General features: G+C 44.4%; 1 protein-coding gene across 2 annotated transcripts in view; it reads right to left on the minus strand.

Moving 5' to 3' along the window:
• The window catches only part of CPB2 (carboxypeptidase B2), a 64,326-nt gene that overhangs the window by 1,971 nt on the left and 45,177 nt on the right, over positions 1–17,178 (minus strand). For both annotated transcript variants that reach the window (XM_070409151.1, XM_070409150.1), the window contains 2 exons: positions 8,514–8,716; positions 6,584–6,671 (listed from right to left, as the gene is read on the minus strand). In XM_070409151.1, coding sequence (XP_070265252.1) covers positions 6,584–6,671; positions 8,514–8,716 — 291 coding nt within the window. The remainder of the gene's footprint in view (positions 1–6,583; positions 6,672–8,513; positions 8,717–17,178) is intronic.

Consider the following 17,178-nt stretch of genomic DNA (forward strand, 5'->3'; position numbering starts at 1 on the left):
GAAATTTTGCATTTATTGCAATTTTATGGGTGAAAAAATAATATCAAATTGTCTTGCTTTATGTTTTTTTATTACCAGTGAATTGAATGTTTTGTTTGATACATTTATTGTCTATGTTTACATATATACTAGAGGCCCAGTGCACAAAAATTTGTGCACTCGGGGGGCAGGGGGAGGGGGGTCGCCCAGCCCGGCCTGTGCCCTCTAGCAGTCTGAGACCCCTCGGGAGATAACGACCTGCTGGCTTAGGCCTGCTCCCAGGTGGCAGAGGGCACGCCCAATCCCTAAGTGCAGCCCCTGGTCAGGCTCAGAGCAGGGCCGATTGGGGAGTTGGGGTGCCGCCCCTTCATGCACAGAGTAGGGCGGATCGGGAGGTTGCGATGCCATCCCTAGTCACACTCAGGGTAGGGCCGATTGGGGGGTTGGGGCACCGCCCCCTGTCACACTCAAGGCAGGGTCGATGGGGAGGTTGAGGCACCACCCCCTGTCATGCACAGAGCAGGGCCGATCAGGGGGTTGGGGCTCCATACCCTGTCACACACAGAGCAGGGTCAATCAGGGGGTTGGGGAGCTCCCCCCTGTCATGCACAGTGCAGGGCCGATCAGGGGGTTGAGGAGCTCCCCCCTGTCACTCACAGAGTAGGGCCGATAGGGGAATTGGGGCACCGCTCCCTGTCACACACAGAGCAGGGCGGATCAGGGGGTTGGGGCGCTGCACCCTGTCACACTCAGGGCAGGGCCAATGGGGAGGTTATGGCTCTACCCTGTCACACACAGAGCAAGGCCAGTGGAGGGGGGTTGGGGCGCCACCCTCTATCACCCACAGAGCAGGGCTGATCAGGGGGTTGGGGCGCCACCACTGTCACACTCGGGGCAGGGCCGATGAGGAGGTTATGGCTCTACCCTGTCACACACAGAGCAGGGCCGATCGGGGGTTGGTGTGCTGCACCCTGTCAAACACAGAGCCGCAGGGCAATCAGGGGATTGGGGAGCTCCCCCTATCAGGCACAGAGCAGGGCCCGTGGTGGGGGGGGGAGTTGGGGCGCTGCACCCTGTCACACACAGAGCAGGGCCGATTAGGGGGTTGGGGAGCTCCCCCCTGTCAAACACAGAGCCGCAGGGCAATCAGGGGATTGGGGAGCTCCCCCCTATCAGGCACAGAGCAGGGCTGATCAGGGGGTTGGGGTGCCTTCCCCTGTCACAAACAGAGCAGGGCAGATAGGGAGGTTGTGGCCCCGCCCCCTGTCACACACAGAGCTGCAAGGCGATCAGGGGGTTTGGGCGCTGCCCCCTGTCACACTGATCCTGGTGCCGGGAGGCATATTACCCTTTTACTATATAGGATAGAAGCCTGGGGGCTGGCTGGTTTGCCCTGAAGGGTGTCCTGGATCAGGGTGGGGATCCCCACTGGGGTGCCTGGCCAGTCTGGGTGAGGGGCTGAGGGCTGTTTTCTGGGTGGCCAGTGACTAAAGCTTCCAACCGCTCCTTGTTTTCTTCTTCTTTTTTTTTATTCTGGGCCAGCTTTAGCTCTGAGGCCTCGCCTCTGAAAACATGGATACAATGTTTCGGTCCGCCTGGCTTTCAGTCCAGCTGATTTCTGGGGTTTTTTTTAGCTTCTTATTTGCAACATAGTACATAGTTGCTTAGACTTGCGGCTGAGAGGCCGGCAAGTGAGGCGGGGAATGGCAAGTGAGGCGGGGAATGTTTGAGTCCTCAGCAAGCAAGCCTCATGCTCGCTTCAGTGCCTGGCTGCCGGCCGCCATCTTGGCTGACAGTTAATTTGCATATACTCACTGATTAGCCAATGAAAAGGGTAGCGGTCGTACGCTAATTACCATGTTTCTCTTTTATTAGTGTAGATATTTCATTAATTGTCTTACTAATTTCTATTTTGTTCAATTTACAGATTGTTTATAAAAGCAACATTGGTGTTATCCTTGTGTAATATGGGGAGAAGTTTTTCTTCTTATTTGGTTATTTAGCTTTCAACTTGGTTTATGACTGGATTTTTATATAAAAATATTTTCTCTATCTGGAATTTATTTTGGAGAAAAATACGTTAGTAATTCAATTATTTTTCTAAGTAACATCAGGTTTCTCAACCCTATTAATTGAATAATCTAACATTCTTAACTGGTTAGAAATGCTTTATTTATGAAATACTACATCTCTTGTATATTTGAGGTTTCTAACGTATTTTAATATTTGGTTGGGGTGAATTCTCTCTTATTAGCCTTATTTTTCGGAATTCTACAAGCTCTTCTACTAAATGTATTCTTTCAAATGAAGTTCAAAATCATTTAAGTGTTCATTGGGATTTATGCACTAATTAATTTAGAACAACTGACACATTTTTTACATTGATTTCCCACCAAAAAACATGGCAGATTTCTCCTTTTGTTCATCTTCTTTTATGTACACCAGTAAAATTTTCTAGGTTTTTAACACTACGGTGTCGGGTGAATTTCCCGCCAAAATATAAGATGGCGGTTCGCATACGCAGGTAGGTATCTTTGTGAACGGCAAACAAACAAATATTTGGTAATACGCAGTTACAATCGGCCCGAGTTTACACGTTTCCCGCACTCCACCGCAAATCTATATGAACCGAGTTAAGACAGCTCCCGCGGAGTACGCGCAATTCACGCGAGCCGACTTAACTCGTTTCCCGCAATCCAAGTGTTAACATATATAGATTATATGGATTTGTGTGTGTACATGCATATATACATTTAACAATGAATCCACATATATGTATGTAACTATATGTAATATGTGTGCATGTATATATATGTACATATATAGAGGAAGTAGGATCATTTTTTCATTTTATTTTCTACCTGATTATTTTTGGTATATAAGAAAGTTGTAGAGTTGTGTATATTTAGTTCATAGTCAGAAACCTTACTCAACTTTTTAATTGTTACTAATATTTTTTGTGAATTTTCTACTGTTTTCCATGTAGACAACCATCCTATCTAATAAAAGAGAAACATGGTAATTAGCCGTACGGCCGCTACCCTTCCCATTGGTTAATCAGTGAGATATGCAAATTAACTGCCAACCAAGATGGCGGCTGGCAGCCAGGCAGCTGACACGAACAGGGAGGCTTGCTTGCTTCAGTGACGGAGGAAGCCAAGCTTCCCCGCCTGCCTTGCCGGCCTCTCAGTTGCACTCTAAGCAACATTGTAACAAATATAGAAGCTAAACAAAACCCCGGGCTTCAGCCAGCAGGACCGCAACATTGTTTCAAATACAGAAGGTAAACAAAGGCCAGAAACCTGCTTTCAGCAGTGGAGGTCTCATAGCTGGAGCCGAGCCTCAGAGCTAAAGCTGGCCCAGAATTAAAAAAAAAGGAAAAAAGGACAGGTTGGGAGCTTCAGTCAGCCACCAGCCTGAAAACGGCCCTCAGCCCCTCACCCAGACTGGCCAGGCACCCCAGTGGGGACCCCCACCCTAAAGGGGGTGTGACCAGCTGCAAACAGCCATCATCCCCTCACCCAGGCTGGCCAGGCACCCAAGCGGGACCCCCACCCTGATCCAGGACACCCTTCAGGGCAAACCAGCCAGCCCCCACCTGTGTACCAGGCTTCTATCCTATATAGTAAAAGGGTAATATGCCTCCCAGCACTGGGATCAGTGGAGCAGCGAGGCCTCCCGGCACCAGGATCAGCATGACAGGGGGGCAGCGACCAAACCCCCTGATCGCCCTGCGGCTCTGTGTGACAGGGGGCGGGGCCACAACCTCCCTATCCGCCCTTCTCTGTTCGTGACGGGGGGAGCTCCCCAACCCCCTGATCGCCCTGTGGCTCTGTGTGTGACAGGGTGCGGCGCCCCAACCCCCCACCCCCTATCGGCCCTGCCCTGAGTGTGACAGTGGCGGCGCCCCAACCCCCTGATCTGCCCTGCTCTGTGTGTGACAAGGGGCGGTGCCCCAACTCCCCTATCAGCCCTGCTCTGTTCATGACAGGGGGGAGCTCCTCAACCCCCTGATCGACCCTGCTCTGTGCATGACAGGGGGGAGCTCCCCCACCCCCTGATTGGCTCTGCTCTATGCGTGACAGGGGGGAGCTCCCCAACCCCCTGGTCAGCCCTGCTCTGTGCGTGACAGGGGGTGGCGCCGCAACCTCCCCATCGACCCTGCCTTGAGTGTGACAGGGGGCGGTACCCCAACCCCCCAATCGGCCCTACCCTGAGTGTGACTAGGGGTGGCATTGCAACCTCCCAATCCACCCTGCTCTGTGCATGACAGGGGGCGGCACCCCAACTCCCCAATCGGCCCTGCTCTGAGCCCGACCAGGAGCTGCACCTAGGGATTGGGCCTACCGTATGCCACTGGAGAGCAGGTCGTTATCTCCCGAGGGGTCCCAGACTGCGAGAGGGCACAAGTGGGGCTGAGGGACACCCCCTCCCCCTCGAGTGCACAAATTTTTGTGCACTGGGCCTCTAGTTCTATGTAATAAAAGGCTAATATGCAAATCAACTGAAGGGCAGAATGACCAGTCTCTATGATGCACACTGACCACCAAGGGGCAGACGCTCAATGCAGGAGCTGCCCCCTGGTGGTCAGTGTGCTCCCACAAGGGGAGCCCCACTCAACCAGAAGCTGGGTTCAGGGCTGGCGAATGCAGCAGCAGTGGCAGGAGCCTCTCCCACCTCCACAGCAACGCTAAGGATGTCCGACTGCTGGTTTAGGCCCAACATCCTCCGAGGGGCTCCTGGACTTGGAGAGGGCGCAGGCCAGGCTGAGGGACCCCCTCTCTCCAGTGCATGAATTTCATGCACTGGGCCTCTAGTATAATATACAAAGTGATCATTTTTGCTTCTTTCTCATACTTACACTTGAATTAATACAAAGGTGTTTACTGAAACATTGTTTTAATATTGAAAAATATTAATCAACAGTGGATTAATTGTTATTCATTCAGCAAATATTTCTGACAGCCATTATCAATATTTGCTGTTTATTCTAACCATTCTCCTATGCTTACATACACATACACATAGATGTGTCCTGAATAAATGAATGAATGAATGAATGAATGAGTGGAGATGGACTGATTTCTTCATAACAGGAAGTTTGTTCTATAAGTTCCTCTAGCCCTGAGGCACTATGGTCATGCTTTGGGGAACATTAGTAGAGAAGAGGATAAGAATCAAGAAAGCTCTGAATTGTGAAAGGAAGTTGTGGGATTTTTCTGTGACAGAGCGGGGACCCAAGTCAGATAAAGCAGCAATAAATGGATCAGTGACACAAGAGACAGAGATACCACGTGGCCTCAGTTTTTTTCTGAGACAATTTTGGGTTGTTGAGAAGGAAGGGGAAATTTCCTGTCTGGACTTTCTATTAATAGGGCATCTGGTGTGATTATTGTTATGAATGTGTTTTTTATAACCCTGTAGATCATACCTATTTACATGCTATTTCCTCTATCTGGTTTTCCCTCACATCTTTGTTTGGAAGCCACGTATCAGGTAGGTCTCCCAGAAATGTCAGCTACAGAGAGAGACCTTCCAGAGAACTTTAACCAAATAGCCTCTCTCTACTACAGTCATTCTCAAACCCATAAACCTATTTTATTATCTTTACTCATCAATGGAATTATACTATATTTTACTATTTAATTGCTTATATCAACAATGGAAATATTTTTATGTAAAGGACCAGATAGTAAATATTTTAGGCATTATGGCCAGCATAGTCTATGTCACAACTACTCAACTCTAGTGTCATGAAATTATCATAGACCACAAACAAATGAATGATTGTAGCTGTGTCCTCAAACTTTATTTGAGGACACTGAAATTTGAATTTCATATACTTTTCAAAGGTCGCAAAATCTTATTCTTCTTTTCTTTTGTTTTTTAATCATAAAAAAAACTGGAAAATCATTTTTAGCTTTCCGGCTATACAAAAACAGGCAGTGGGCTGATATGACCTGCGGGTCATGATTTGCTGATTCTTGGTTACAGGTTTATTTTCTGTTCCTCTTCTCTAATCTCCCCCTCCAGCTTCAAAAAAGTAAAATCATTGTCTGTTATCCCACTGTACCTACAAAGGAATCCCTCAACAAATATTTAGAATATTTGTTAAGAGTTTGCCACATACATATTCTCGTCACTGTGATTGAAACCAAAGACATTCAACTATAGTGTACTATACTCTAGGGCACAGACTGTCACTAAAAGGCAACTAATGTAATGGTTATACACTAGATGTGTACAGTGTTCAACCTGCACAACCTTACAGGGTGGCCTTGGACTGTTTACATATTCTTTTCACCCTTTATTACCTTTTCTGCTTCACTCAACTAGTGTGATGCCATTTCTATAATCCCTACTCTAGAGCAATGAGCATATTTCCTAAATAGAATTTTGTCTTCTTTTTAAATATTCACTTGTTAATATAGCTTGTTCAGTGCTGTCATAGCTATTATGCTTCCATTTGTAATTGTTATAATCCAATTGTTTTACATGTGACCTTGTTTAAAGATTCCATTTAGAAAAATTAAATCTATACAGAAAAACCAAACACAGATTTTTAAAAATATCTCAGTTTTCTAAGATCTTAAGAAATACTTACATAAACTTTCTGAGCCACTGCCATATGTATATCTAGTATCTTTACTAATATTCTCAATAGCCTGGGCTGCTTCACTGGCCAGTAGATACTGAAATCAATAGAATATGAAATTTCAGTTAATGTAAAACTTTAAAACAGGACAGGTGGAAGTTTCTAAAAAATTCAATCATATATTAATTGACTCAGACTATATACATGAATAAATATAGAGTAGGATGGTAGTGGTCAGGAGCTGAGGGTGGGAGGAATGGGGAGATGTTGGTCAAAGGATACAAACTTCCAATTATAAGATGAAATAGTCTTGGGGCTCTAATATACAGCATGGTGACTATAGTTAACAATATTGTCTATATACTTGAAAGTTGCTTAAAGAGTAGATCTTACATGTTCTCACCACAAAAGAAAAAAATGTAGTTATGTGAGATGATAGATGTATTAACTCACTTTTTTGTGGTAATTATTTCACAACATATATGTGTGTCAAATCATCACATTTTACACCTTAAACTTACATAATTTTATATGTCAGTTATATCTCAATAAATTTGGAAAAAAACTGTATGTATGAAAAAATCTGCATTTACCCAAAGGTAAATCAAGAAGAATAAATTAACTTCAAAAAGATCTGTTTTGCTTTATGGAAATCACAATTGAGTGACTCTAACCGTAAACTCTTATAATACCTTGAAAATTGTGTTTAATTTGAAGAAAAAAATAATTCTCATCAGCCTTTTATAGGAATTTATTAACTTTATAAAATGAAGTATAACTGTATTTCAAAGGCAAACAACTTGAGGCTACCCCATTCCTAGATAAAATTATCACCAAACTTTAAATCCAAGTTCTCTAAACAATATTATACCTAAGTGTGCCTGATTCCCTTCTCATCCTTCTCAGAAACTTTATTTTAGTCTTGAGTAAAATGTCTAGTAACTCCCTAAGACTCATCCAATAAAAAAGTATCTGTTTTTGGTTATGAAGCAAGATCATAAGTCCCATGTGCCACTATATTTGTTTCTAGCATACTCAGATCTTTTCTGAAGTTGGATGGTGCTCACTTGTCACTCTCTTGAATAACCCAGAGGAATATCAGTGGGTATGATGCTGTGCCATTCCTTTATTCAAAATAAAAATGTGAATGGAACCCCATTGTCTATAGAATGAAATGTAAATTTATTCTGACATTCAAATAAACTGATCTTATCTTCACAAGCTGACCTCGCCTACTTTCTGATGATATCACCCTTCACTTTGGCACTCTCACAATCCCCTGAACATACTTCTTGTGGGAAACACCATCTTCTCAGCTTGGAATGTCTTCACTTCCCTGTCCATATATAGAAATCCCATCTTTCAATGTTTGGCTGAAATTGTATCTGTTCCTTGGCATCATAGCATGTTATCATTCCCTTTACTTTTACTGTATTGTCCACTACATTCCAAAAAAAGGGGAGGGGCTGCTCTTGCTCAACACTGCAATTGGAGATGCTTTCAATAGGACCCTTTGGAGTTAGAGATGTCAGCATGCAACCAATTCCTAATGCTGATACCAAATCGATAAGTGTTGTGCTGAGACTTGATCTGTGGTGGCTATTGTAGAAATCTAGTGACCACAAAGCAGATGCATAATTCCAGAGACTCTTGTCCTGGTCCTTGCTCATATGGCTTCACATGTAGATCACATCCAGGTATAATGGTTCCGTCTTGACCTTCAAGGAGTGTGATATTTTTCTTAGAAAGCCCATTGGCTGGACTGAAGGTCATGTCCTCAGTGTAAGGCCCCTGTGCTTTACAGTCATGCAATGAACTTTCCCCCTGGGTTACTTCTTGTAGAGTTAGGCCAAAACCCTAGAAGAGTTTTTAATTCTTGAAACTAAATATTATTTTATTTCTGAAATGCTAATGATAAAAATAATTAAGCAGCACTTACCAGTTCCTCATGGTCTTTGCTTCTGCTTCTGTTGTAGGAATACGGAAACACTATCTTCTGGGAGTATGAATGCATTGTGATATAAGCTTTAATATGATTGATATTTCTTCTCAAGAAATTAGCCACTGCCTTCACTTCTGGTTCTGACTCAGGGAAAAGGCCACAGTAGATTTCTGAGCACGGGAAACTTGATGCACCCTTCTCTGTTGTGAAATTGATAGACTGAAATTATATTACATTCTATTGTAATTTGTGATTTCCCTTACAATGTATTCTCCTAATATCTATGGTGTAACATTTTTAGAAATGGATTAGATAGAGCTCTGTAAATAGTATACTTATGATATCCACTAAATTGTTTATGTCCCGTTTGAAGTTGATTATTCACATGCCCAATAGCAGACCTCTAACAGTTGCTGCCTGGGGGCAACCATCTTGCAACCTTGAGAAAGTCTATTTGAGTCTCAGAAATGCTCGCCCTGTCTCCCAACTCCTGCTTATGTGAGAACAATAAACCCCATTTTCTTTAATCCATTGTAAGTTTATTTTTTATGTTGTTTAAAAACTGCTAATTAACAGAGCCCATAAAAGAAAAGACTCATTTGGGAACTGAGAATATACAAGTCTGCTTTCAGTGTTACTTCTAAGTTGCTAAAGTGGCTTAGTAAATAAAATGTGATGGTGATATTTGGTGCCAGAGTAATGTTTACTCATTCCTTTGAAAGAGTATAGCATATATTACTTCGAATGGTAGCCTGCCCCCCAACACTTTTCCTTTCTGTCCCTAATTCATAGGGATGGATCCCCAGGGAGCCACCCCTGACTGAAAAATTACTCCCCTCTGGAAATAGCTGATTAGGTCTGAATTGGGTCCTTAACTTGTGTCCTGAAAATCTGAATCCCCCCACTGATAAATTGAAATCAAGATGAAAATACTAGTTTCAGTATAGTTGCTCTTTTGATCAAAGAAGATAACACCGCCAGCTGACACCCACAGAACACATGCTATATATCAGGAACTCTACAAAGATCTACACAAAATATTTTATTTAAGCCTCAGAGCAACCCTATGAAGCAAACGCTGTTGTTTTAGGAGATGCAATTTGGGCACTCTTGTTGGTAACCATCCTTTACAATAAGATCTATGTTACATATTGTTAATCACCCAATTACTTGTTTCTAATCTTGGCTTTAGGTAATTTTTTTAACCTATCCATACTTCAATTTCCTTATTTGTTAAATGAAAAAAAAAATACATTAAATGAGTATTTAATGAGGATCCCATGAGTTAATGCATATAACGTGTTTTACACAGTGCCTGGCAAATACTAAGTATTTACTGTTTCTTGTTTCTTGTTGTAGTCATCATCATTATCATTACCATCTTTTGTACTGGAACCTAAAACAGCCAGTCTGCATCACAGAGACGAGATGGGGAGAGAAAGGACGCACTGAGCCCCCTACACTGCTCCAGGCCCAGTTCTAGTCTGTTTCTGAGTCTCAGCTGCATCCTTGTCCTTGGGTTCCTTGGGCCACTCCATTAACCTTACAGAGCTTGTCTCTTATTTAAGTTTGTTCTGCTTTCTTCCTGTTATTTGCAACAGAAACAACCTTAATGTTCTTTTACCCACGTGGAAATGTGCCAACGCATTTCCAAGTATTTTATTTGTTTTAATTTTTAACCAATAATGTGAATGGACAAACCAGTTTTGAGAGTTTGGCCAACTTTGAATACTCCTGGTCTTTTTTCCCTGATATATATTTCTAAAGAATAGAGATTGTACAGGGTTGGTAAAAAGTTAATTTACAGTTGTTTATATGGAAAATCCTATCTAATAAAAGAGAAACATTGTAATTAGCCGTACGGCCGCTACCCTTCCCATTGGCTAATCAGGGAGATATGCAAATTAACTGCCAGCCAAGATGGCGGCCTGCAGCCAGGCAGCTTGAAGCGGAACATGAGGCTTGCTTGCTTCAGTGACGGAGGAAGCCAAGCTTCCCCGCCTGCCTTGCTGGCCTCTGAGCTGCAACTCTAAGAAACATTGTAACAAATATAGAAGCTAAACAAACCCCCGGAAACCTGCTTTAGTCAGCCAGGTTTCAGCCAGCCGGACCGCAACATTGTTTCAAATACAGAAGGTAAACAAAGGCCAGAAACCTGCTTTCAGCAGCGGAGGTCTCATAGCTGGAGCTGAGCCTCAGAACTAAAGCTGGCCCAGAATAAAAAAAAAAAGGAAAAAAGGACAGGTTGGGAGCTTCAGTCACCCGCCAGCCTGAAAACCGCCCTCAGCCACTCACCCAGACTGGCCAGGCACCCCAGTGGGGACCCCCACCCTGAAAGGGGTGTGACCAGCTGCAAACAGCCATCATCCCCTCATCCAGGCTGGCCAGGCACCCCAGTGGGGACCCCCACCCTGATCCAGGACACCCTTCAGGGCAAACCAGCCAGCCCCCACCCATGCACCAGGCCTCTATCCTATATAGTAAAAGGGTAATATGCCTCCCAGCACCGGGATCAGTGTGACAGGGGGCAGCAACAAAACCCCCTGGTCACCCTGTGGCTCTGTGTGTGACAGGGAGTGGGGCCACAACCTCCCTATCCGCCCTGCTCTGTTCATGACAGGGGAAGGCACCCCAACCCCCTGATCAGCCCTGCTCTGTGCCTGATAGGGGGGAGCTCCCCAACCCCTGATCGGCCCTGCTCTGTGGGTGATAGAGGGCGGCGCCCCAACCCCCTGATCTGTCCTGCTCTGTGTGTGACGGGGGAGCTCCCCAACCCCCTGATCGCCCTGCGGCTCTGTGTGTGACAGGGTGCAGCATCCCAACCCCCCCCTCCCCCCATCGGCTCTGCCCTGAATGTGACAGTGGCGGCACCTCAACCCCCTGATCCGCCCTGCTCTGTGGGTGACAGGGGGCGGTGCCCCAACCCTCTATCAGCCCTGCTCTGTGAGTGACAGGGGGAAGCTCCTCAACCCCTTGATCGGTCCTGCTCTGTGTGTGACAGGGTGTGGCACCCCAACCCCCCCCCATCGGCCCTGCCCTGAGTGTGACAGTGGCGGCGCCCCAATCCCCTGATCCTCCCTGCTCTGTGGGTTATAGAGGGCAGTTCCCCAACTCCCCTATCAGCCCTGCTCTGTGCGTGACAGGGGGGAGCTCCCCAACCCCCTGATGGGCCCTGGTCTGTGTGTGACAGGGGGGAGCTCCCCAACCCCCTGATCGCCTGTGGCTCTGTGTATGACAGGGTACGGAGCCCCAACCCCCCTGATGGGCCCTGCTCTGTGCGTGACAGGGGGTGGCGCCGCAACCTCCCCATCGACCCTGCCTTGAGTGTGACAGGGGGTGGTGCCCCAACCCCCTAATCGGCCCTACCCTGAGCGTGACTAGGGGTGGCATTGCAACCTCCCGATCCGCCCTGCTCTGTGCATGACAGGGGGCGGTGCCCCAACTCCCCAGTCGGCCCTGCTCTGAGCCCGACCAGGGGCTCCACCTAGGGATTGGGCCTGCCCTCTGCCACCCGGGAGCAGGCCTAAGCCATCAGGTCGTTATCTCCCGAGGGGTCTCAGACTTCGAGAGGGCACAGGCCGGGCTGAGGGACCCCCTCTCCCCCCGAGTACACAAATTTTTGTGCACTGGGCCTCTAGTAATACAATAATTGATAAATAATAATAAACTGTGTTTCGTGTATTCATATAATCTACTTTTAAAAAGTTATCTTTATTGTTGAAAATGTTACAGATGTTCCCTTTTACCCCATTGACCCTCTCCACCCTGCCTCCACTACCTACCCCACCATGGATATTGGGTGTAGATGTAGGAGAGGACATGAAAGAGTTGGAGAGGCTTGTCCTCATGTAAATCCTCAAACCAGAGCTGTTTAATAGAAATATAATATAAGTCATATATTTAAGTTTTCAAGTAATCACTTTTAAAAAATAAACAGGTGAAACTAATTTTAATAATACAGCTTATTTAACACAATATTACAAAGCATTATCATTTCAAACATAACCAATATAAATATTATTCATGAGATATTTTGTTACTTTTTTCACACTAAGACTTCAAAATCTGGTGTGCATTTTACATTCACTGCACATCTCAATTAAACAAGCCACATTTTAAGTGCTCAATGGCCATATGTGACTAGTGGCGACTGTAATGGACAGTGAAGCTTCAGATTCTCATTCTGTGACTCATTCTAGAGATGTCAAACATTTTAGTGGAAAGAGACAGGCAGTCAAGAAACTTGAGTTTGAGACTGCTTTTCCATTAAGCAGGCATGTCAATCTGAATAAGCTGCTTCATCGTGCTTCATCTGTGCCAAGAGGTACCTGGTCTACCAGGTCCCTTCAAGTTCAAACATTATTTGCTTTGTAGGCAAAGAATCAAGAAATATCAGGAGAGGCAAATTCATAGAGACATAAAATACATTAGAAATACCAGGAGCTGAGAGAGCAGGGAATGAGGAGATATTGCTTAATGATTACAGAGTTTTTGTTTAGGATGATGAAAGTTTTGAAATGAATATAGGTGATGGTTCAGCTAGATTGTGAATGGACTTAACATTGCTGAATTGTACACTTAAATGGTTAAAATGACAAATTTTATGTTATATATATTTTACTACAATAAAAAATAATTAAGAGATACTACCGTCCATAGAAAGAGAAATAATGGATTTTTTAAAAGTGCATACCCATTGCAAAAACTTTGTAATTTAACTTACCATTTGAGAAAATGAGTGGATCTGTCTTAGGAAGTTTGAGAACAGAGGTTTTCACAAAATTCCCCATGTTATAGGCTGAATTCTGCCCCTCCCCCCCTCGCCAATTTATGTTTGAATTCTAATCCACAATGTGCTGTGTTTGCAAATAGGGCCTTTAAGGAGGTAATTAAGTTTTAATGAAGTCATAGAGGTAAGTCTATGGTTGGTGTCCTTATAAGAATAGAGAGGGAGAGAGAGAGAAGAGAGCAATGATGCACAACACAGATAAAAGGCCATGCGAGAACATAATTAGAAGGTAGCCATTTGCAAGCCAAAAGGGAGAGGTCTTGGGAAAAACTCATCTTTCTGATATCTTGATCTTGGACTTCCAGTTTTTCTCCTGTTTAAGCCACCCAGTCTGTGACACTTTGCTATGACAGCCCTAGCAGAATAAGGCATCCTCAACCTCATTCCCATCTCTAACATACAGACAATTTTAGTACAGAAGAAGGGTAAAATAAACATAAAATGAATAAGTAGGCTTGATATGTCATTTCCTATTAGTAAATGAGGTGCTCTAATAGATCCTTTAGAAAGTATCATAAAGGCACATTCTAGTTGTAGGGACAGGGAACACAGAAGATTTAATTCTTCTTTCTCACTGGCTTACTTGGAACTCTCTCTTGTCTATATGCATGCTGCTTCTGTTTCTGTTTTTAATTCTTGTGATATGTAATAATATATGGCAACATAATATAATATAGCACCATGCCTAAGAAGGGTCTGAGATATTTTTTTTTTGGCAATAACAATATATTTTGACCACTTTGCTACTTAAATTAGGTAATATTGGTTTCACCATGGAAGTTTTAAGTAAAATAGAGCACCAAAAGAGCTTAAAGATAAAATAAGAAGTTCCAAAAGGGAATATATAACTGAAGAGTGATTGTCAGATATCCAAGAATTTCAGTAAGCCCTGGCTAGTGTGGCTCAGTTGGTTGGGTGTCACCCCATGCACCAAAAGGTTGTGGGCTCCATCCCCAATCCCCAGTAGGGGGTATGCAGGAGGCAGCCCATCGGTGTTATGCTCTCACATCCATGTTTCTCTCTCTCTCCCTCTTCCTTCCTCTCTCTCTCTCTAAAAATCAATAAATTACAAAGCCTGGCTTTATATCCCATATCTGCCACTTTTTAGCTCCATGATCTCCAGCAAGGGACTTAACCTTTTAAAGTCTGGGATTCTCCATTCATGATATTTTGATAATGAAATCTAGGAGATACACTATGTAAACTGCTCCACACTTAGTAACTGTCAGCCCTATTTATTCAGCTTTATTTTATACTAGAGGCCTGGTGCACAACATTCTTGCATGGGTAGGGGGGGGACCCTCAGCCCGGCCTGTGCCCTTTCTCAGTCTAGGACCTCTCAGTGGATGTCCGACTACTGCGGAGGCGGGAGAGGCTCCTGCCACTGCCATTGTGCTGGCCAGCTGTGAGTCTGGCTTCTGGCTGAGCGGTGCTCCCCCTGTGGGAGCGCACTGACCACAAGGGGCCGCTCCTGCATTGAACTTCTTGCCCTCTGGTGGTCAGTGTGCATCATAGTGACCAGTCGTTCCGCCATTTGGTCGATTTGCATATTAGAGTTTTATTATATAGGACTAGTGACTCAGTGCATGGATTCGTGCACATTGAAAGGAAATTAATTAGAAGGTGGCTGGTGGCACGGGACTGGGCGAGATGGGCCAGACATGCCCTGGAGCCAACCTCCCACGGTCCCTACCCGGCATCTGCAGAGTGAGCAGGGTCCCTCTGGCAGGTGGGGTCCCTCTGCCTGGCCTGCGGGGATGCGGTCAAAACCGGCTCTCTGACATTCCCTGAGGGGTCCTGGAGTGCAAGAGGGCACTCTGCAAAGTTGCTGTCATACAGGGTGTGGAATGCAAATGCAAGTGTGCAGTAAACCAGATTCAGGGCTGACAGTGCCCCAGCAACAACATAACCTACAGCTGAAGGTGGAATTGTGCAGCCCCGCAAGGAATCATTCTTCCTCCTCTCTGGTTTTGGGGTGCGTCACCCGAGAACTGCTGCTGCCAAGTCACTGCAGCTTGGCAGCTCCTGCATTGAGCATCTGCCCCCTGGTGGTCAGTGAACATCATAGTGACTGGTCAGATGGTCAGACAATTAGCATATTAGCCTTTTATATATATACTAGAGGCCCGGTGCATGAATTCGTGCATGGGTGGGGTCTGGCCGGCCCACCCCCTGGTCGAATCCTGGTCGAACTCCCAGTTGAGGGAACAATCTGCATATTAGCCTTTTAGGATAGATTAGCTGCTGCTTCTCTGACTCCCTGCCAACTAATTACTGCCTCAGCAGTCTTTGGGCCTCAGCAGGCACTTCTATTGAATAATCTTAAGCACGGCTCTATGGAGAAACCACTATATAATTACCTTGAGCCTGAAGCAGGATTAACAACTCTCCTCTCCTTACTGAGTACATCTCTAGCTCTCTTAGAACAACTAAATCCATTTACATGATCATTGAATTAAGGTTTTTGGAGAACCCTCCATGTTTCAGGGACTGGACTAGGTCATGGATAATGATTCTTACCCTCATGGAGTTTCTAACCTGGAGGGGGAAGGAAATAAGCAAATAAGGTAAGTATTCTGTTGTGGGGTTTCCCTATGTGCCTTGGAATAATGATGAAATGTTCAAAAGCACAAATTTAAAGAAAAATGTAAGATCATTATCATAGGATTGTGTAGGACAAAGGAGTAAGAAAAAGAGGGTGTTTCTGAGGTTACATTATCTTTGTTCTCTTGTAGTCTCCAAGGATCCACGTGTGCCCACTTCCCAAAATATAGTTGATTCAAACTTATTGTTCAGTGTAATTTAATGGATTGGAGAGACATTGGTCAACATGAACATATAGGTCTCAGGTGTGGTTTTCTATGTTACAAGATCTGTATATTGCACCATGGGCCCACCACCCAAAGTCAAATCTTCTATTACCATATATTAGAACCCTCTCCCCCCCCCCCCCCCCATCCCCTTCCATCTAGCAGCCACCACACTGTTGTTTATGTTCATGAGTTTCAGGTTTATATCCCACATATGAGTGAAATCATATGGTTCTTAGCTTTTTCTTACTGACTTATTTCACTTAGCATGATATTCTCAAGGTTCATCCATATTGTCACAAATGGCAGTATTTCATCCTTTCTTATGGCTGAGCAGTATTCCATAGTGTATATGTACCACATCTTCTTTATCCAGTCCTCTATCGCAGGACACTTTGTTTCCATGTCTTGGCCACCGTGAATAATGCTGCAATGAACATAGGGGTGCATATATCTTTGCAAATACATGATTTTGAGTTTTTTGGGTATATATCCAGGAGAGGGACTTCTGGGTAGTATGGTAGCTCTATTCTGAATTTTTGGAGGAATCACCAGACTGCTTTCCATAGTGGTTGTACCAGTTTATATTCCCATCAGCAGTGAGTGAGGGTTCGCTTTTTTCCACAACCTCTCCAACACTTGTTATTGCTAGTCTTATTGATAATGGCCACTCTAACAGGTGTGAGGTGGTATCTCATTGTAGTTTTGATATGCATTTCCCTAATTGCTAGTGAAGTTGAATATCTTTTCATATATCTATTGGCTGTTCGTATGTCTTCTTAGGAGAAGTGTATTTTGAGGTCCTCTGCCAACATTTTGATTGGATTATTTATTTGGTGTTGAGTTGTATGAGTTCTTTATATATTTTGGTAATTAAACCTTTGCCAGAGCTACTGTTTGAAAATATCATCTCCCATCTGATTAGCTGCCTCTTTGTTTTGTTGTCAGTTTCTTTTGCTGTACAAAAGCTTTTTAGTTTGATAAGGTCCCATTCATTTATTTTTGCCTTTCTCCCTTGCCTTTGGGGTCAAGTTCATAAAATGTTCTCTATAACCAAGGTACA

This window comes from Myotis yumanensis, unplaced genomic scaffold (genome assembly GCF_028538775.1).
Source record: "Myotis yumanensis isolate MYYU_CA2020_CCGP unplaced genomic scaffold, mMyoYum1.0.hap1 SCAF_3, whole genome shotgun sequence".
Classification (NCBI taxonomy): domain Eukaryota; kingdom Metazoa; phylum Chordata; class Mammalia; order Chiroptera; family Vespertilionidae; genus Myotis; species Myotis yumanensis.